The following is a 22,787-nucleotide window of genomic DNA, read 5'->3' on the forward strand; positions in this document are numbered from 1 at the left end:
TCTCCTATCTTTTCTTGCACCAAACAACTCCTCTCTCTTTACTCTTCGTTCGCAACATTGTTCAGAGCTTCATTAGCATTGACTACGACGGAGGAATTCGCATAAGCAACATTTATAAAGCTTTGTTGATGAAGATCATCGATTTACATGAAGATTCCTGATAGTGCTTTATACAGCAAGATTTATATGAAGTAGAGCACTAGTCCTCATTGTTGTTCCTCCAATCACTAGTCCTCCGATCAAGACTCCTCCGTCGACAAATATCACTACCCTCGGAGGACAAATATCAAGAAGCAGAGCACTAGTAAGATTTATAAAGCATTATAGCAGATATGAAAGCAGAAACAAAATGCATCAACAGAGAAATTTGGTTTAAAATTGATTTAAAACAATTTTCTTTCATATCTGCTATAATTGATTTATGTGAACAAACATAGAGAAATTTGTGAACAAAGTCAGAGGAATTCTCTGTGAATAGAGCCAGAGAAATTTCAATTCTATGTGAAGAAAGCCAGAAAAAAAAAATGTGAACAAAGTTGGGATCATGAATTCGTTTAGTAACTTGCTACTGTGGATCTTTGGCGAGGCTTCATCTGAAGGGTTCAACTCATTTCTTTCGATGTTTAGAGACGTGCGAGATCAAGGTGGCTAAGTTTATCCAAATCTAACTAGGTAGGAAAATCATACAACACAAAATGCTCACTAAGGATTGAAATGTTGGTTGGTCCTTGTATTTTTTGAATGTTTAATTCTAATGTCATTGTAAAGGGTTTTGTAAAAATATTAGTTTACACATAAATGGTTGCATAAACTGGATATGGGGTAATGGTCAACAACAACAGTATTTGTTAATAAACAGAAGTTGAAATAAGAAAATGAAAAGGGAAAAAAATTTCTCTAGTTTGAACTCAGAAATTTCAATTTTCTCTAGTTTGAACCCAACGAAATTTGGTGTTGGTGATGTGTTAAAATTTTCTCTGTGATGTGTCTAGAGAAATTTGGTGTTGGAGATGTGTAAAATTTCTCTGTGATGTGTCCAGAGAAATTTGGTGTGGGTGATATGTAAAAAATTTTCTGTGATGTGTCCAGAGAAATTCTGCATTGGTGATGTCTCTTTGTCTCTATTTTGTCGATAGAAAAATTAAAATTTGTAGAGGCTATTGTCAAAGGGTTCAAAACATACTTTTCTCTCATTGAACTTGTGATTCTTTTACAATTCTATGTCATTATATGTCTCTCTTCTGCTATACAAAAATGTCCCACACCCCTTGTATTATTTAAGGGTGAGCATGGTTCGGATTGGGGTAAAATTAGAACTAATCTATTTTCTACGATTTTTTGAAAAATTGGAACCAATCTAATCCATTTAAACCGTGTAACCAATCCGAACCAATCAATTTAAACACGAATTAGATCGATTTAGGACCACTAATTCACATAATTAAATAATAAAAAAAATATATAGAACATTTTAATTTCATTAAAATATGAACGTAACATCATATTAGTTCTATAATAACAACATATCTTTTCATAATTGCGACGTACTGTTTTAGAATTTAAACAATCATAGGAAAATTGGTTCTACCATAAGTATTTAGACCATTACAAATTAAAACTAAAAACCAACAAACAAAAGCAACAAAAGAAGATACTATGCGGGTTTAGGTTTTATATGGAATAAGAGAAAATATTTTATGTGGGAGAGTGTATAATATAGATGTAGGTTATTTGTATACGGTCCGAATCGGTTTCGAATGAAATTGATCCGTGGAATACGACTTTTAAATTTTTCAATCCGGAACCGAACCATTGATTCACAAAACCAATCCAAACCTACCGGATTGAGCTGGATCGGATCGGATTATAGATTTTACGCATTTCTTACCTCAGCCCTAGTATTATTTGACCTTCCTAAAGCTATCATGGTGGTGGTGATGACAGTGACAATGATGACGGTTGCAACAATGTTAGTGATGATTGTAGCGATTATAAGGTTATAATTGTGTATGTTGATATTTGTGTATAAAAATTTATAAATTCAATTAGTATTAAATAATTATGTAATTTTATGTGAGAAATTAATTATAATTTAAATGACTTTTATCGTACAAACTCAATTATAATTAACTTCAAATGGATTGGAAAAAAGGTACCGCCTCGTATACGAACACCACCAAATTATGAAAATGACTTTTAAATGACATATACATTGCAAAAAAATATAAAAACCATGTTTAGTCACCAAATAATCATCAACGATTTTTTTGACGACTAAATTTTTTGTAGGTAAAAACTTCAAATATTTCGGACTACTAAATATTTAATCACCAAATAAAATTTATTTTTCATTTATTTTTTTTGGGCTACTAACTATTTAGTCACCAAAAATCTTTTATTTCTTTTGGATACCAAATATTTAGTCGTGAAAAAACCTTGATTTCCTTTTGGTTATCAATTGATTAGTTGCCAACAACTTCACTTCTTTTTGGCTACTACACATTTAGTCGCAAAAAACTTTATTTAGTGTTTTTTTTTTATTAATTTCGCCACAAGCTGTATTTATTCTAAGCAACTTGTACCCTGTATATAAACAAAATAATAACAATCCAAGAAAAATCAACTTTTAACGTCAAATTTGAAAAATAATAGAAATTCCATACAAACCAAGCATAATCCAACTTAAAATAATAATTCTATACAAAACCGAGGATTATACAAAAACCATGTCTTCCGTACACAAGAAAGAAATATCCACAATACCATGTCAAATGGTAATCTATACGACGCCAAAAGTAATATGTAATATGCCAAAAATAATTTGTACCACGCCAATAGTTATCTATACAAACAATAGTAATCTACAAAAAACAAAAGACAACATAATAACGGATTATAAAAAAACAACGTCCTCCGCACACAAATAAGGAATATCCACATTTCCACGCCAAAAGCCATCTGTAAAAATAAATTAACCATTAGTATTGATTGAATAACATTATCATTTCAAATTATAAAAGAAAATTACATAAAACTCAAATGTATATAATCTTTTCAAAATTGTATAATTATAGTCGTAATCATATGTTGCATATCCGAACAAGTTTCTACTAAGTTTCCCTCTCTCGAACTGCGATTTTTCAATTAAGTTGAAGGCATTTTCAGCTCTAATTCCCAACCAATGTGTCTCACTCACAGTCCATATGTCCCCATATGTTCTATTAGGCATGAGGAAGCTACCCGCGCAATCCCCTGAGTGGTTCGAGATTGTCTTGCATTTTCAGCCCCCCAATGCACTTTTTTGACTAAATTGAAGGCGTTTTTTACTCTAACTCTCAACATACGTGTCCTAATTACATCTCATATGTCCCAATAGGTCGTATTTGTCATGAGCAAGTTGCCGGTGACATCCCCAGAGTGGTTTAGGCACTGTTTCGTATTTTTGCCCCCTCAACGCACATTTTTCAATTAAGTTTAAGGCGTTTTCAACTCTAACTCCCAACCTACGTGTCCTAATTACATGTCGTCTATCCCCAGAGTGGAGGAGGTCCCGCAGGCCTTGATTGAAGTTGCTGTTGATGCTGTTCGTAAGTGTCTTTTGTTTCTGTTTGGTTTTCCATCTAAAAAAAAAGTGACAAAATATTAGAGTTCTCATATTATCAACATTTTAAATCATGCATTAGGATTGGAGATGCTCTATCTAACAGGAAATAAAGTTCTTTAACCAATCAATTTGTAACCACAAACAAAACCTAGCATTTATATTCAATTTAAACTAGAATTTTTATACAGAACATAGCAAAACATTTTTCTTTTCAATCAAAACAGTTGCTCAAGTTTGGTATACATTGTGCATGCAACGGTACTCTTCAGTTAATTTCATATCCAAACCAGACTATTCTATCAGCTTCATGTTATTCGATGTGTGTGATGCTTCATGTTAGGATGTTAATGCAGAGCCTCTCATAAACTGCCAGCGTATCTGATCATAGATGGTGGGATTTAAAAGGTGAAATTTTAGGCCATTTTAAGAAAATAATCAATAATGAAAACAAGGGAAGAAAGATCAGGGGAGCAAGATACAACTGATCTTCCGAGACCGGAATTTGGGTTGTCTAAAATGGACTTCCAATGAGAAAACAAATTCTGTGCAGTGTGAGACACAATCCAAAGAAACTTCTTGGTGGAATGAAGAGGTTCAAAAAGCGATCAAAACAAAAGGAGAGTGTCACAGAACTTTCTATATATATATAGGAATAACAAAAAAATTAAAAGATAAATTAGCAAAAAACAAAGTTAAGGAAGTAGTTAGTAAGGCTAAGTTGAAGTCTTCTAATGATCTTTTATCATAAGTTAAATTAGAAGGATGGAGAAAAAGATATATATATATATATATAAACTTGCCAAGTTAAGAAGAAGAAAAGGAAGAGTCCTAAACTACATTAAGTGTATAAGATAGCAGTAGTTAAGTAAGATGAGAACAAGGAACAGTGAAGGAATTACTTTGAATTTTTTTTTTTTTTTTTTGATAAATAAATAAGGAATTACTTTGAATGTATTTAAGAAATCATTCAAGAAACTTGAGTTTAGAAGAACTTGATAACTCTAGCAGTAATACTAATCATAGGTTCTTTCGCATTTTAAGAGTATCAAAGGTAAAGGAGAGTACAAAGAAGATCAAAGTGGGAAAAGTTGTATGACAAAATGAAATTATTATTCAAGAGAATATCCTCCATTTCCTCCCCCTTCTTCTAAGGATCTACGAAGGCAGAGTGTAGTGGAATGTTGAACCATTTTGTCCTTTCCAGCCATTTCATTCACCTTCCTAACCACTTCTTCAATCTGCTCAACTCAAACTTCCACCCTTATCATTAGTGAGTACAAACTTCTCAAAAAAACCAGTATTCTTGTCCATTTTCTTTAAAACAAAAGAGCCATTAGCTTCTAAGTCAAAAGAAATTCAAAATGATAAAAAAAAAAAATAATAAAAAAAAAAATTAAAACTTAAAACAAAACCTTCCTCATTACACATTCCTGTCTCTCCTTCAAAAAAAATTTAAGCTGGAGTTGGCGATGGATTCCGTTAAAGTCCAAAAAGTCTATCAACATAAACCAATTGCCCTCAGACCGTTAAAAAGATCAACCATAAATTAGTGACAAAAATGTTAGGTATTTTTCTATAGAGAACAATTTATTTTGGTTCAAGTCAATGGGATGCAGTAGCCATGCCAGGTCTCAGTTAAACAAATCAGATCAACAGGTTAAACTAGGCCGTTTAAGCTCTACACAAAATCTTGCATTTTCTTTCTCTGATAATGCTATTAGATAGTTGCACATTACCTGAACAATTTGAAAAAAGTCCCTCAGGAATAACTCTTGTGTTGTCTTCGATTGATGGCCACAGGCCAGGACTTCCAATATATGATTAATTGCCACATCAAACATCCCAAGAAATGCATACCATCTGTTTACATGTCAAGTATGTTAAATATCTTTGCACATTACTAATACCACAATTGCTAATGTGTTTATTATGCAAACTACTAGCAAATGCTTTAGAACATACTTTCCAATATGGAAATGAACATGATCCCTGATATGGTTCCATTTAGTTCCTTTAAAAACAGTTAAAGCACCTCTGTATGTGCGAATTGCATGCTTCATCTGATGACAAACAAGGGAGATATTTTCAGAAAATTACAGCATTTACGCACAAAGAAACTTTTGCATGATTTGTGATATAGTTACCTGATCACATTTCTTATATAGATCACCTGAAAGAACAAGATGGAATCCATATTTGCGTAACATTGGTGGTTTCGCAAACAAGTAGCAATAAGATGCTTGCTCCAGCATGACAGCCGAATGTAGGGGTTCCTAAAAGAAGTTGCATTTCTGGAGCAGAGCATAGATATTATTATTCAGTGTTGTTATAAAAAAATGTGGGTACTACCTCACTAGAAATACGAAAGTAAACAGTAGTAGCCTCTTTAAACTGATCCCTTGTCTTCAACATTTCTACCCACCAAAGACCACAACTTGTAGCATTTCGCTGACCAGATGACCCAAGTTTCTGAATAATAATAAATTACGTAATTCAGTAAAAATGTGAATGCATAAAGTCCAATGAAAAGGCAAGAGTTCATTCTAACTGCAGGTATTAACCAAAATGATAGAATTGCAGCTCTAGAAAAGGTTAGTTAAAAGTAATGCAGCCCCTCACAAGGTCATAAATCTTGCGAACTAAAATCACTTACGGACACAAGAAATCGCCTCCTAATGTAAAACCAGATCAGTAACAGCTAATTAGTTGCCAGTTTCCTTTTTCAATGAGTATATACAACATGTCATTATGCTCTTTCAAAAGCCTGTGCTTTAATACTGCCAACAAGACAATTAAAATTCACTGGAAGATGTAATTTGGAGTTGTTAGGAAGGCAAGGCCCAAGAATTAATCAAAAGAAAAGGTGGAAGCTTGAGAAAGGAGCACTTTTCAAGGACTATTGCAGTCCTGAGGATGCCTCAATTAATTGTAATTGAGGACTCTACGTTGTAACAAGATCAAAATTTTGTGTACTTCATCGTTTAGTTTAATAAGAATTAGATGTAGCAAAAAAAATTCACACAGATGAAGAAACATTTCTCTAGCAAGGGTCTATTTTCAAATATTATTCATTAGAAGTTTAGAGCATCTAAGTAAATCATTCATAAATTATAAAGCTAGATCTTTAAACATAAAAACGAAGAACCAAAATATAGAGGTAGTGGACAATAGATGAGAGCATCATCTAGAAAAACTAAGAACAAAAGGTGGAGCCAGTGTACTAATTGAATGTCTAATATTGCTTTTTGATGGTTTTGAATACGTGATGAGCAAGACTGTTCTGTTTCCATCATCAAGTTTGAATAATATGTCAAAAAAATTCATGAAAATTCTTGAAATTGGCATAAGACAACCATTTTATTCTAGGGATTTAAGGGGGTAGGAAGTTGAGAACATCATGAAAGATTTATTGCTAATGAAATTTAAAATAAAAAAAGTCATGAGGCATCAATAATTATCATAAAGCCAAAAACAAGCATTCATATGGGAACACTTAGTGGCTTCATTTTCCTTGAAACATTGATCTTAAAAAAATAGCCCTAAAAACATAACAGCATTAAACTGGGAATTAATCTTTGCTCTAAAATGTCTAAAGAAAACACAACTCTGTAATATTTTAACATCATTAAGAAATAGGGTTGATTACATTTTCTACCCCTAAACTATTGCCAAATTGTCTACTTAATCCCTAAACTATCGATTGAATCTATTAAGTCTCTAAACTATATAAATCAAAGTCTATTTAGTCCCTAAACTATTAAGTCCTAAAATATTTAATTCAAACCTATTCAATCCCTAAAAAGATTACACGAATAAAATATAGTGCCATAAGTATTATAAATTAGTAAAACACCTGCCCAATTAAGATTTTATTAAGGAAACATCTTAAATTTTTATTTTGTCTGTAACAGGTGTTTCATTTCGTTCTGTGTTTAAATTAATATTAAAGTCCCGTTTCCCATTCTTGTCAATAAATTATATGAATATTAGATATACTAAACAAGTATAATTAAATAATTTAAATAATAACACTTCATTACAAATAATAGTATAACAAACTAATACATGAATTAAGTAATAAAAAAAACTTACGACAAATTTAAAAACAATCAATTAGAAATTATAAACGAAATCTAGCATATAATACTAGATAAAGGCGAGCATGTAGCCATTGTAAAAGATAATTAAGAAAATACTATAGATAATTACACTTACCGTTATAAAGGAAATTCACCATAAGGACTGACGCCACTTTTCAAAGACATTAAAATTTTAAAGTTTTTTTGAAATCAAATTTTAACTAGATTCGGTATTTTACTAATTTATAATACTTATTGGTTTATATTTTATTCTTCTAATCCTTTTAAGGACTAAATAGATTTGAATTAAATACTTTAGGGATTTAATCGATTCAATCGATAGTTTAGGGACTAAATAGACTTTGACTTATATACTTTAGGTACCTAGTAGACAATCGATAGTTCAAGGACTAAATAGATAATTTGACAATAGTTTAGGAGTAGAAAGTGTAATAAACCCTAAGAAATATGACCTAAATAGGTCGTACCCATTACGCAAGGCTCCCGCTTTAAGCATGGAATGGAAGAAGTAATAGGTACGCAGTCTTCCCCCACTTTTTTGTTGGGAGGCTGACTTCGTGACTCAAACCCTCTCCACAAGGCTCAAGGCAGGTAGCACTTGCCATTGCATTGAGTCACAACCTCTTCTTTAAAGTTGGTGACATTTGTTGGCAAAATTCACTTCACCCCATGTGACGTAGAATGTGCAGCCTACCTCCTAATATTAAGAAATAAGCACATCACTACTTGTGGTTTGTGGACTAAAACACACAGGTAACTTTTGTTAACAGTTCTTGAAATCACCTAAATACCCTCATCTTCTTCCTCTCCTTTGAACTAAACTCGTATTCACCCACATATACGTAATGTATACATATAAACCAACAAAAATAACCACCACTAATTGCCACCCCCACTGCAATGCACCCATTACCACCAACCAACCCCTTCTATTTCCTGCCAACTGCCACCCCCAATTCCCCCTTCCCTTTCCCAACACCCTACTTATTCAATAAGAGTGATAGAGCACAATTTGGTATTGTAAACTCTTTTATTATTGCAATGTTTCTTCAATGCAAGGATTCCCTGGCCATGGTTCCAGGCTGCCAAATTGAATTTATGGCTATGCTTATTTCAGAATTAGAAAAAGATGCTACTACTATAACTGGATGGGGTAAACTATTGTAATTATAACTATTTTGGTAGGCTATATAAGTGAAAAGTGTTTTGATAAAAATATGTCAATTTTCAGAATATTTCGGTTGGAAACAATGTTTATTTTCACAATAGTAATGATCTGCAGATCAAATGTCATCCAATGAAAAGTACAAAGAGCGTGGGGGTTGAAAACAAGGCAATTGGTTTAGTAGTGACAGCACTAGAAGTTCGCAATATCAATGTTGATCAAATTTCAGTAGAGGTCGAAATCTATATATTATAGAAACTGGAAATTTTTAGCCTTTTTTTCTTTCTTTTTTTTTTTGATAAATAAGCCAACTTTATTTAAAAGGTATCAAGACGATGTAAAAAATACAAGGAAAACAGCAACCCACACCGACCCGCAAAAGCTAACTAATCAAACCCTTCACAAAATGTACAAAAGTCAAGACATCAAGATCTATCGAACCCGTAACCCAACTATGCAACACCATAAAGAAGCCTAACACATATTCTGAAAAATGCATCAGTTACGCTCCAACCAAACCAACCATAACAAACAAAGGGAAGCATGTAACCAAGACTTCTGACTCCTCTTACCCACCCTCAACTCGCCCCAGCTAAACAACACACCCCGCATAGACCCCAGCTACACCCAAATCACACCAAAAAGAGTAAGAAACAATCAAACACCAAAGCCAGGACACAATAGGGCAATGAACCAACAAATGATCCACCATTTCTACATCTCTACATCTCTACAACACGTACAACACCAATTTACTAACACATGGCGCCGCCGAATCAAATTGTCAATAGTAAGGATACGACCCAAAGCTACCCTCCAAATGAAGAAAGCCACCTTGGATGGAGATCCCATCACCCAAATATTCTTCCACTACTTCAAACCTACGGTTCGACACTAATCTTTCATGGTTGCTAGGAAAGCCTCCACACTTAGAGGGAAGACAGTAATTCATGGATTATCTTAGCATCAACACACTTTGAAAAAAGTATGCGGAGGAAATTTATTTTTTTAGACATAAGCTTCATGTGGATTAAAAATTAAAATTAAAATCGTATAACAAAGGAAATTCATTTTATTAAACATAAGCATGTTGACTGCATTTTAGCTAAGATTAAAATCATATACTTCAATTCTTTTTAGCTTTTCACACTTTTTTGTTGGTTGGAGTCTTTTCCCCATTATCTTGTCAACTGCTCATGCTTAAACAAGGATACAAGCGAAGTTCAAGCACTATTTGATTAGCATTTTTAGAAGTATTTCTATTCTATGTGAAATACGTTCGCTTATATATATATATATATATATATATGTATGTTTTTAACAAACCAATTAAACAAATGCTTTACTTGAGATGGCTACTTAATTCAACTAGAATAACAAGTATTAAACATTACCAAAAACACTTACAAATTGGGAGGTCCCAACCACAAGTTATAGTTGCTTTATGTGAATATCACTAAATATATTTTGGAATAAATCTTCGAGAACATGTTAAAGTCAATCACAAGTTTTCAACATCTAAATGCAATGAAAATAGAGTTCCAAAATACATTTGTTTAAATTGCTAACAAACTAGGCATTTTTACAAACATCTTAAATGCAATCAAAATTCAAATAACAAAATTAGACCTATAATTTTAATACCAAAATTTCTTATGAAATATTTCGCAACATCTCAAGAACAAGTCATGGAAGCAACAATATGGTTACAAAATACTATATTAATTAATGTAAAAATGGATTATTTCATTAAGAATGTCAACCGAGATATATAAACAGCAAAATAGAACAAAATCATTACCAAGCCTTGGTTCATTACAAATTTCGAATCAGTGTGAGCCAAGAGAGACTGGAATAGAAATTCATATAGCACTAGAGACAGAAAATAGGGTAAAAATCAGAGAGTATAGTTTTAGAAGAGGGAGGATTTCAGAAATATACACAGAGTAAAAAATAGGGAAGAAGAGAGTTTTAAAAGAGGGTTTAGGGTTTCAGAAATAATCAGAGGGAGGCATACCTTGTTGATTGCACTTCAAAAAAAAATTCCTTTGTTTTCTTACAAACCAAACAGAGGCTCACTGGGTTAGATTAGAGTTTTAAACCGAATAGCCACTTAGAATCTGCAGTCAGTCGAACTAGAGGAAGACAGACGAATGAGCGTAGTAGACAGAGAAGAGAGAGAGGAGCAAGGGAAGAGATCACTCGAAGGAGGGAGTAGTAGAGGGAGAGGGAGGGAGAGAAACAAAAGAGTGAAATTAGAGAGAGAGAGAATACCCTGTGGAAGAAGAAGAGAGATGGTCAACCAGTTGCTCTCCGGTGGTCCAATTTTTCAAAATTAAAGAATTCAATGGTCAGGATGTATTTATGTGAGCCAATGGCCAATAATGAAGTTGCATATGGTGTGCAACCCTTTAGGGTGCACACTGCAACAGGACCCTAAAATTATTGTTCATGAAAGTTTCTTTTATCCTTATGTTTGGATTATTAATTTGGATAGAAATTTAAAAAAAAAATCAAATAAGCAAAATATAATTATTAAAATTTTAAATTTTATTTTTAAATTTTTTTTAGATATTTACGTTAGAGTTGCATTCCATTTCTATCTAGTGTAATTATTTTTTTGACTTTACTACTGATTTGCAATTTCCTCATTTTTAGAAGGAACTTAGCTTCTTTTCAACATAAATACTTAGAAAAAATATTTGAAAAAATATATTTATGAATCACAATCATTTTAAATGTTATTTATATCTCACCAATTATAATCCACACCATCCATATCATTTTTGGTATATAAATTGAGACACAAACTCATGATATGTAACATTTTTTGGTTTCCAAAAAAAATAAATAGCATGTATGTTTTTAAATAGGGTAATTCTATAATACACATCCTTCTTTGGGGTTTGTACCATATGTCCAGTTATGATTTTTGTGGCATTTGATAATGATCCATCATGGTGTTGGTTTTAACTTATTTATAACTCATTATGATTTTAGTTATGACTAATTATGATCGTTTGTGATTTTTATTTTGGTTATGACCCACAGGTCTTTGATTATATTTGCAATGGTGTTTGGTGATTAGTATTAATTATGATTTGGTTATGAGTTATTGTGGTTATTATTTTGGCTACAATCCAAAAAGTCTTTGGTTATGCTTTAAATAATGTTTGGTTATGACTTATTATTTTAGTTATCAAATAAAATCTTTGGTTATACATCTAAAAAGTAAAATATTAAAAAAATCAATAAATACACAGTATACAAAAATTATAAAAAAAATTAGTATATTTTCATATTATTGTTATATATTGAATTTGTTTTATACAAATATTTACTCTTTAGGTGCATTCAGGTTATGTGCATCTAAAAAGTAAAATATATATATATATATATATATATTAAAAAAATTAAAAAATTGATTAAAAATGAAAAACTCAATTTTTCAATAAAATAAAATAAAAAGTCTAAACCCAACAAGGAGATTGATTCTTGTATTTTCAAATATAATGATATATAAATTGAGTTTTATAAAAATTCCTATATAAAATGATGTGGTTTTATGTGATGTTTTTATCTCCAATTAAAACTCCTATTATTGTTACTTATAATTTTAAAATATTTTAATCGCAGTGGTGCTATATGTACCAATTAGTATATATACTAGTGTACTAATTAGTGTTATGATATCACCAATGACCCTATTTATTATACAAATTACAAATATCTAAAATTTTTAAAATTATGTCATATCATCTGTTGATACACTAGTGTATACACTAATTAGTGCATATAACATTATTCTTTTAAACGTTACATTATTTTGGATGAGTTTCAAGAATGAATATTTGGTTTGTAAATTATTTTTCATTTAAAACACACCATTAACATGATTTAAATGAGGAATTTTGTATTAAAAATTTGTATTATTCTAATTTTATTTTCAAAAAAGGAGCCATGTGTTCTTTCTCTGTTAATTAGCCATGTTCTTCCTCCATTATTGATTTAATTGTAATTGGAACTGCTGCCATGATAAGACGTTCAAGGTTCCAAGTTTGAGGGAAATGAGATGATGTTAGCATATCCCAATCAGCCTCAATAAACCAAACGGTTCTCTCGTGTATTAAACTCGATCATAGAATTATATATAATTTCTATACATCACGTGATATTCATATGTAATAAACCCACCTCATGTGTGGGAGATTTATATTCAATTCTATAATAAAAATTTGTGCACTTACGACTTTCTCAATAATAAGGCCTATGAAAAAGAAAAGCACAAAATAAACTAAAATAAATAAACCTCCAAACAAAAATGACCTCATTTGAATTTTGGGCTGAGGCTAGGGCACTAGAGAGAACATGAACCCTATATTTTATTTTGAATCTTTCAAATGTTGAAATATATCATTCGTGTCCTACTTTAAGTCTATTGCTGTTCATCTCATGCCATTAATCTCTCTTTGAACCTTGATATTGCCTTGATTTCTCACATTATCGAGGATCTAGTTCAATAATCGATAATTCATTCATAGAACATCGCATTGACTTGCTTGTAGACTGATTCGAGTCTAGGCCCTCTAGTGTATTTGACCCCATTATGCTATGGGCAAAAAATGCTGGTTCTTAAGGAACTGATAGAGTAAATGAGTAACTATTGAGTATCAAAACTACCGTTGCCATGGAAGGCCTGACATTAATATTTTCTTGGACACACAACAAGCCTATATGGATGCATCTAGAGACCTCATCTCTTGAGTAAGATTTTTCCAAATTTGGATCCATCAATTTCAAAGGTGTTCCATCTCTCCATAGTTTCCAAGCCTGTAATAATTCATTATATGTAACATGTGGATGTGATTATATTATCCCTAAGCAGGAAAATAATAGTTAGAAAGTATGTAATCACTCACGTAGCTTAGCAAGTCCTTAGCGTAGCTTGATTGGTAAAACTACTGATCTTCTTGCCAAGTGTGATCTCCAAAACTAAGACACCAAAACTAAATACATCGGATTTTATAGAGAATTGTCTATGCATTACATACTCTGGAGGCATGTAACCACTACAAACCATTAACAATTAGTTTAGCATAATAATAAGAATATTACAAGAAACTTTGCTTAAAACAATTTTTTGGAGGATAAAATCGCATATATTAAACCACTGAGGGCGCATCAAGATTTAATAAATAAATAAAAAATTGTGCCAACAAAGATTACTCTCATGAGGAGCTAAACAGATGGGAGTTGCTACATTGTGCATCTTTAAAAAAGTATATATATCCCATGCATTCTATCACAACAAACGTAATATAAATACATTATTAATGTGTGGGGACCAAGTTGTTTAAATTAAAACTATAGAGATCAATGTAAAAGTATAATTAACCCATTTTTATTTGTTTAAATTAAAACTATAGAGATCAATGTAAAAGTATAATTAACCTATTTGTATTTTATTCCAGTCCAAGGGGGAGTATTTGAAGAAAAAGAAAGATGTTTTTACTGGAGACTGCATATATAGCGATCCCAGTATTTTCTGTTGTTGTTTAACTGTAATCCGGACTCGGTTCCGTAGATTCGTTGTTGTCTTATCCTCATTTCTATCCCTTACTCTTTTAATTAGAGTTTTGGGTTGTGTTGGGCAAGTTGGGAACAAGTTGGTCGTGCTTTAAAACTTAGAAATTTTGCCCAGGTTTTGGTTACTTCGCTCGAGCGGCGATTTGACGCTCAAGCGGGATTTTGTTGTTGCCTCTCCGCTCGAGCGGCAGTTTGGACGCTCGAGCGTGAATTTCCTTCTCTCAACATTTTGGACATCTGCAAAAAATTCTGGGAGAGTGCATCCGGTGCTCGAGCGGATCTTGGGACACTCGAGCTTGAACCTGTGTCTGACGCTCGAGCGGGGTGTTGTACGCTCGAGCGGACCTGTTTTTATATCAGTCCGTGAAATCATTTTTTTGATCAATTTTTGATTTCCTTTCTCTCTCTTGCTTTTTCAAAACCTCCATTGGAGAGCACCTCACTCAAAAACCCTAACTTCTCTCTTAGGGTTGATCTAGTAGGAGTTGTTTTCTCACCTTGGGCCTTTACAAAAGTTGTGTTGATCGTCGAGGGCTATCTTTTAATCTGAAAATTTCGGGATTTGGAGCATTTCCATTTCTTCATCTCCTTCATTGAGCCCCATCATTCGAGGTAGGGATATCCTACTTCTCTCTATGAGCTTTGTCTTTAAATTTTAGCATTTTGATATGTTGGGGTTGTTGGGTAATTTTGAGAGAGTTTGGGCCTTTATGTAATTTTACAAAAGTTGGGGTTTTAAATATATAAACCTATATGCATGTTAGGCATAGAGAAATGAGATTAATGTTGGGACATTGATGGAAATGGAACCTTAGGGTTGTTTTGTGAATTATGGTAATTTGCCCTAATTGGATTAATTAATTAATGCATATAATCAATTGAAGAAAACGAGGAATTGAATTGAAAATGTTGAAATTGGGAATGTATGGGACTAAAGAGTGTAGTCGAATCTTTCATTGCTCATCTAATTGAAATGTTGATATATTATCCATTTGTGCATTTATTTTCTGCTTAGAAATAATTGCTTTGGGCTACCGGTGGAGGGTTGTGGTGATTGTTGTAGACAATGCATGATGATTAGGCAAACTAAAACTAAGCAATTGGATGTGTCATAGAGTATGACGGGTGATAGAATACACTAACTTTATGTGTTGGTTGATTGTGCATATGGCCAATGTGTTTATATGCATCATGTGTAGACAGTTGATAGAATACATTAACTTTATGTATTGATTGATTGCGTATGTGATTCTGTGTTTACATGCATTACTTGTGTATGGGAGGAGATGGGGGATGTACTCCACGGTTTAGGGGAAGATGGGGGATGTACCTCTAAACCGGTTAATGGCTAAGGGAAGATGGGGGATGGACCCAGGGATGCAGCTCATATGCTCTCCCATTGAAGTGTTGATACGGCTCATATGCTTATCTATTGGAATGTTGATACAGCTCATATGCTTATCTATTGAAATGTTGATACAGCTCATATGCTTATCTGTTGAAGTGTTGATACAGCTCATATGCTTATCTGTTGTAGTGTTGATATAGCTCATATGCCTATCTATTGAAAAGTTTGTTTAAGTTGATATAGCACCTAAATGTGTATCATTATCGTTTGCGAAGTATGGAAGCAGTTTATGTGTTATTGATACAACACCAAAATGTGTATCCACCTTGAATTTCGAAAGTGTTCTAGTGATGAACTATAATCTCATCAAATGTTTTGGCCAGAGTACTGGGCCTTGTTTTCTAACTCAAAGTTGAATAAGAATTGGAAAGTGAATTGTAACATAAACTTGACTGTCCTGGAATTTTAATAAGATGTAAATGGAAGTGTAAGTGTTGACCATCTACCAGTTACTAATCTCTTAGTCATTGTTCATAGTTGGTTTAGTATATTTCTACTGGGCTGTGGCTCACCCTATATGGGGACATCATTTTCAGGTACAGGTAGCATGCCACCTCTAAGGACATAGCTTGGGAGGCTAAAGGTGGACATACTTTGGCTGTCTTCTTTTCCTTGATTGTATTATATATAGTTTCAAGCCGAGGGCTTAAGGTGTAATTGAGTTAGCACTCTCTTTTGTAACAAAGTGTTAACTTGGAGAGCTGTAAGCCCGTAGGGCATTTGCTTTTGTGTTGTAAACATGTGATACTGTTGTAATGAAATACCCTGATAAATAGATGAATGTGGACCTTTACGTATCAATGCATGTCTCTTTATGGATGGGTCTAATGTTATTATTTTAAGGGCGTGACAGCATAAAGAATTATTAACTAATCCAAAATATGGAAAATCAAATTAATGGGATTGGGGGACACAAAACTTACTATGTCCCAACGATTCGACTTGTATTTCCTTGAGTTTGATCCACACCGACGATCCTAGCCATTTCAAAATCTGAAATTTTTGCATTCATATTCTCATCTAATAGAACATTGCTAGCTTTGAGATCACGATGTACAATTCTAAGTCAGGAATCTTCATGAAGATAAAACATCCCTCGAGCTATCCCTCCTATAATCATGTAACGTTTTGACAAATTCAACTTTTCTTGTTATGGATCTATACATTGATTAGAATATATGCTCAAGTTAGCAGTGAGGAATTAGACTTGGGTATGATATGTGTCAATTTTATTGAAGTTGAGATGGAAACAATAGCAGAGGAATGCATTAAGGTTAGATTTTGATCATGAATCTGGTTAGGGATTTAAAAAGACAAAGGAAAAATGTGAATAAAATATAAGCTAATTTTGTTTTTCTTCATTTCCCTTTTTCTTTTCAATTTTCAATCCAAATCTATAATCTAGATAGAGGTGTAAATGGGTTTCTTTTCTTAGCATGCATTGCAATACTAGCCTACTAGGTCAGTTCCTCAATAAATTCGACTACAAATAATGTATATTCATCGAAATCATGTTTTATTGTGAAACAAAATAAAATATTAAAAAAAATATTATAAAGAACTAGAGCTGTTCGAATGTGCCAAACCGAATAGTAAGTAGTCCGAGCTTTCGTTGGGCACAAATTCATAAATAAGTATCTTTTCTTCTCCTTCTAAACAAAATCCCAGTAGCCTCACTAGATTTCTATGTTGAAGTTTGGCTACCAATGCAACTTCATTCTTGAATTCTTCTGCACCTTGCCTTGAGTTTTGAGATAACCTCTTCACTGCTATCTCTAATCTGTTAGGAAGTATACCCTGAGACTATATGACACTTACTAAATTTTGGATCCAAAATTTTGAAACTTCTAATTTTTATTTATTTATTTATTATTATTATTATTATTATTATTATTATTATTATTATTATTATTATTATTATTATTATTATTTTTACTTTAGAAAATGTTTTACACAAATGAATTTTTACCACTAGACATAAAACTAGTGAGGCTTATTGGTTTATGGTAAGAAATAGTTGTGGAACCTATTACTTTGTATCTACTATAAGAAAACAAAGTAGAAAAATTGTTTATGTAGAATAATATTATTGTATTTTATGTCGTTGAAATCATATACAAGTACAAATGACATCTAACCTTGTAGACATGTCCAAATCCACCTTGACCAATTTTGTTTTGGTCAGAAAAGTTGTTTGTGGCAGATTGAATTGTACCCAAATCATCATATTGCAGGGATTGTTCCATTGTAATTTCATTCCTACCTAGACAAATCAAAAGGTAAATGTAATGGATTTGTTGATTTATGAGTAGAAGAATAAATGGTTAAAGCAAAAGAAGAATGTTTTTTTTTTCTTTACCATTATCCTCTACAATGGAACCATATTTCTTCTTTGTTTTCCTACTTTGGAAGGACAAGCATACAACAAAAAGCAAAATAGAGACTCCAATTGGGACAATGATAGCAATGAGTACTTGTGATGAGATTCCACCCTTTCCTGCATCAACAAGAAAAAAAATGTTTTTGTTGAAAATCTTCACAAGTAAAGAATAGCTCACATTTGAAAATTATGCTTGATATAGAAGATTATAGTTAGAAATCAAGTACGAAAAAACTATAAATTTGAAATTCAAAGTCAAGAACATGATTGGAAGACAAACTTGGAATAATCAAATGATCTACGTACCCAAAGCAAATGATTTTGCAAGTTAATATTATTTTTTTGGGGAACAATGTATAAGAAGAGATTTAAAATATTAACAGATCAAATCATCTAAATAGGATTTGTATTGGGTCTATGGTCCCGAACTGGAGTGTTTCGTCCTCTTGGTGGATTGGAGACAAAGCAGTTCCATTATTTAAAACAAATCTCATCCAATTATCTAATTATTGATATCCAATGAATCATTTAATATGTGTGTAATCTGCTTAATAAACCTACGAAATGAATAATTTCAATCACTAGATGATACCCAATAACTTATCAGGTTTAATTTTACATAAATTGCTAGTAAGAGGACCTAGAAGAAGAGAAAGAACCAGTGAAAGCGGTGGTGCAGTGGCGGTGGCCTTATAAAAAGGGCACAATTCATACCAGACAACACAACTTGGAAACCAAAATCTTAAACCTTACCTTCCTAGACAACAACTAACCAAATTTGAGATACTAGATCTAAGGCAATTATTGCAATCATAACTACAACAAGCACATACAGTGTTTGAAACGGTGTAAATTTAGCTTATTCAGTTGCAAACTTCTTGCCATACCGACTATCCGAAGAAGAAGAGGAATCCCAAGTGACTATATCATCCATTACACCTCCCAAGACTTCTAAAAATTGGTTTAATTCTGTTACATTTTGCATATTAACCAAACTAAGTGCAATTGTCTAATCCACATAAGAGAAGATAGATTGGTTTGAGTATCGCGATATGTATCGTTCGTACCAAATTGTGGCAACCTCCAAATTGGGACACTTTTGAACTACTTCTTTAGTAGTAGTGGAGATGCAAGCTTGACAAACGGTAATGGAAACATCACCATGGCAGAGGAAGAGGCCATATGCTATATCGAGGGGTTGAGGCCGGCGGTGAAGTTGGAGAAGCCATTGGTGGTGGTGGTGGTGGTGGTGGTGGAATTAGAGGAGAGAACAAATAAGAGAGTGTTGAGGTTGTTTGGTATGTGTTGTTGGGAGTGTAAGTTGTTGTGTTTAGACAGACATATAAGAGAGAATCTGAGCTAACTTTGGTGCTGCTAAGGATGAGAAAGAAAACAAAAGAAAGAACAAAAAGGGTTGTAGGGATATTGAAGGAAGTGATCATCATGGTGATCAAACTCTTCCTCCACATATTTTTGTTTATAGAAAATATGGGTTTTGATTTTCGACCACACAACCAAAAGGAAAACTCAGCTGGAGAGCACCGGCAGAATAAATTAAGCCCAACAACCTATAACAAGAAGATAAGAACTCGACGGTGGTTTGTCCACCTAGGGGCACTCCGACAATCAAGTCAGTAAACAATATCTCTCACAGATAGCAAATAATACTTAAAACTCACAAGTTAGAACTTACTTCAGACCCACAAGGGTGCCATGCTTTTATAACCAGCAGTGAACAAATCCCCTAGAAGCCTCACTTCATTGGGTTCAGACTCAATGCTTATCTTGGACTCTCAGCTAGATAGGGATAAACTCCTCATGAGCCTTATCCTTATCCGGACTGAGATGCTCCCTTGTTCTAGGACTCTTGTCCCTTATCCGCTTTATCCCTGATTTTAGCATCTCCGCAGATAACCTCAGCCTAGCCGAGATCATCTTGGCAAGCATGACCAGGCCACGTGGCACCTCAGCTGACACTTCAGTGTCACCTTAGCCACGTGCTGTCATTCACAAAAAAACTTCCCCACAACTGCCCCCTAAGTTTTATTACCTCGGCAACCTAAAGTGATGGAACCTATATCATCTATTCACACAACATATTGCCCTGATAGAGATCTTGACTCGTTGACTTCAAATAACCAGGACTCAGCTACCCATTTTATCAAGGATCAAGTACCAAGAACCATGTTCTTTTAAACATTTCGACCGAGATCGCTTCTCTAGCCGAGGTTATTACCTCATCACTTCAAGAATTTCAAGAGTTCCAACAGCGCATAAGCTGTCACGTAATCTTTTCAACCGTTTCTTCAATGTGTCCCTGTCCCATTAGTTCGTACCTAACACGTGCTATCAAATTACGTCGTTTCTGCCCACGTCGCCTGACAGGCATGTCTCCCAAGGTACCTTCATTACATTTTGCCGCCTTTTTGTGTTTTTGACAAAACCTTCCCCTTCTCTCACCTTCTCTTCACTTTGCAATTCCAATTTCTCTCTCTAAACTCAAATTTTCTCTCTCTTCAATTTCCTTCTCATACCGCTATTGTATTGTGTTCAAGCTTCTGCAATCACTTCATTCATCATCCCTAGTGGACTTTTCACTGTTCCGTTCCGTTTGACGTCAACGTCTGACTCCGGCGATTCTGGTGCTCTCGTCTTCAACTTCATCCTGTAAGTCTTCGATTTCTTTATTTCTATTTTTAGTTTTTTGCTGTTCTTGAGTATAGTACTGTTACAAATTGTTTACATATGCCCTATTGTTCCAACTTCTTCATTTATTCCCTGATTAGCTTGCCATTGTTTATGTTATTTGATATCGCAAATTGATTCTTGTTCTTGAACCTGTTTACTGGTACTACTTATGGTGCTTGCACATTGCCTTGCACACACCCACTTAGTGTTTACGGATTTGTAACTTTCCATGTTCTTGGGTCATCATTTCTCACCATTGTGCTCGTCATATTGTTGCTTTTCTCTGTTGCTTTCTTGGACTTTGAATCATGTTCCTTTTTTGTTTGTCTTGTTTGTTTTCAGATCTTTGCATTTGATTCTTGTTTCTGCTTAGATTTAGGTTTTGGGATTTGATTTAGAGCTTTGTTTTTTAGGAAAACTGAAACAAGAACCGTATTTGGGCCACCAGAACTCCTTCATTAGTTGGTAGCCGAGGTCTTTAAACCTTTACCAAACTTCCCACAAAAAATCTGTTACCAAACCCATTTTAGCCGAGCTAATGCGTATGTTCCAGTGGAGAGTAAACACCCTTGCCAAGTTAGAATACTTTCGACAAGAGTTCTCTATCCCAGCCAACATTCAACTCCGGTTAGCTGGGAAAGAAGACTCTATTAAGCCTAGAGAGGACTACATGCCATTCCTCGTAGTCTCCATCATTGAGGGCGGAATTAGGTTCCCTGTTGACATCTTCGTTAGGAAAGTCCATTTTTACCATCTTAGTCCCATGCAAATGGCAATAAACACATTTAGGGTCATTAATGGTATTGTTGAGTTAGCACGTCAGCAGAACGCCAAAATAACCCTGTCTGATATCAAGTACTACTACACCATGTGTGGCCTCAAGTTTGTGAAAGGCTATACCTACTACCTCAAGCCAAGATCCACAAAGTACAAGTTAATAACCAACATTCCAGACTCTAATAAGGACGCAGGGAACGACTACCTGATTATCTCGGGCAATTAGGAGTTTGCACCAAATAATGAGCTCCACCTTTTCCCACTACGCCGTGAAGTCTTTACGGATGATAAGGGTAAGTACTTAGGTGTGTTTGTTTGGATATACTGTATAAGGGGGGATTGGAATCTACCGGACTGTTAATCTTGGGATACATTGTCCCCAGACTATTTGGTTGAACTAGATTTGTATCCCATGTTTATTTAGTCATAGGATTAGATGTCAGGAAATGACTATTTGGTTTGATAGGATATGAATCCTATGTTTGTTTGAAATATTATGGAGAAGGATAAATGTTCAAATGACTATTTTACCCTTTTCGATTATTTACTAAGCAATAGCAATATTAAACATATCTTTAATATTTTAATTATTTTTAACTAGATTAAATAAAAATTTATTTTATTTTATTTTTACACAATTAAATAAATTAAATAAATAAAATATCAATAAAAATATATGTTATTTTTAATTAAAATTTTAAATAAATTTATTTAAAAAAATTATAATACTTAAATAATAAAATTAAATAAAACATCTATTAAAATTTAAATAATGAAATTAAATGAAATTTTAAAATAAAACATCAATAAAATATCTATAAAAAATTAAATAAATAAAACATCAATAAAAATTAAATAAAATTATTTTATTTTTAACTTGACACATTTAAATTTTATTGAATTTTACTAAATATAATACATAATTAAATAGTAGAGGGTCAAAATGTTCATTTCACTACATAATCCCATATCCTCTCTTATCCTTCCATTTGTGTCCCACCTCCACCCCCACCCTCCATGGGACACAATAGTCCAATGGATTTGGGACTATTAGTCCGATGGATTTGGGACTATTAGTC

General features: G+C 33.2%; 1 protein-coding gene and 1 pseudogene across 9 annotated transcripts; both read right to left on the reverse strand.

The window, feature by feature from the left end:
• Positions 1–2,673: 2,673 nt before the first annotated feature.
• Positions 2,674–11,270, reverse strand: LOC114319635 (uncharacterized). Of its 9 annotated transcripts, none has more exons than XM_082888117.1 (8): positions 11,144–11,270; positions 10,887–11,004; positions 10,671–10,741; positions 5,954–6,073; positions 5,749–5,877; positions 5,567–5,664; positions 5,341–5,464; positions 2,674–2,958 (listed from the first exon to the last, which is right to left on the reverse strand). In XM_082888117.1, the coding sequence occupies exons 3-8, from the start codon at positions 10,683–10,685 to the stop codon at positions 2,839–2,841; spliced, it is 606 nt and encodes a 201-aa protein (XP_082744243.1). In that variant the 5' UTR covers positions 10,686–10,741; positions 10,887–11,004; positions 11,144–11,270; the 3' UTR covers positions 2,674–2,838. The 9 variants fall into 9 exon arrangements, with proteins under 9 accessions (XP_082744243.1, XP_082744248.1, XP_082744242.1 ...); XM_082888120.1 differs by lacking the exon at positions 11,144–11,270 and adding an exon at positions 3,521–3,620 and having other exon boundaries at positions 2,752–2,958; positions 10,887–11,080; XM_082888119.1 differs by lacking the exon at positions 11,144–11,270 and adding an exon at positions 3,508–3,620 and having other exon boundaries at positions 2,752–2,958; positions 10,887–11,080.
• Positions 11,271–13,369: 2,099 nt separating this feature from the next.
• On the reverse strand, positions 13,370–19,177 carry LOC114273624 (cysteine-rich receptor-like protein kinase 10; annotated as a pseudogene).
• Between the last annotated feature and the right edge of the window lie 3,610 nt (positions 19,178–22,787).

This window comes from Camellia sinensis, chromosome 9 (genome assembly GCF_055761805.1).
Source record: "Camellia sinensis isolate YWXY chromosome 9, ASM5576180v1, whole genome shotgun sequence".
Lineage (NCBI taxonomy): Eukaryota > Viridiplantae > Streptophyta > Magnoliopsida > Ericales > Theaceae > Camellia > Camellia sinensis.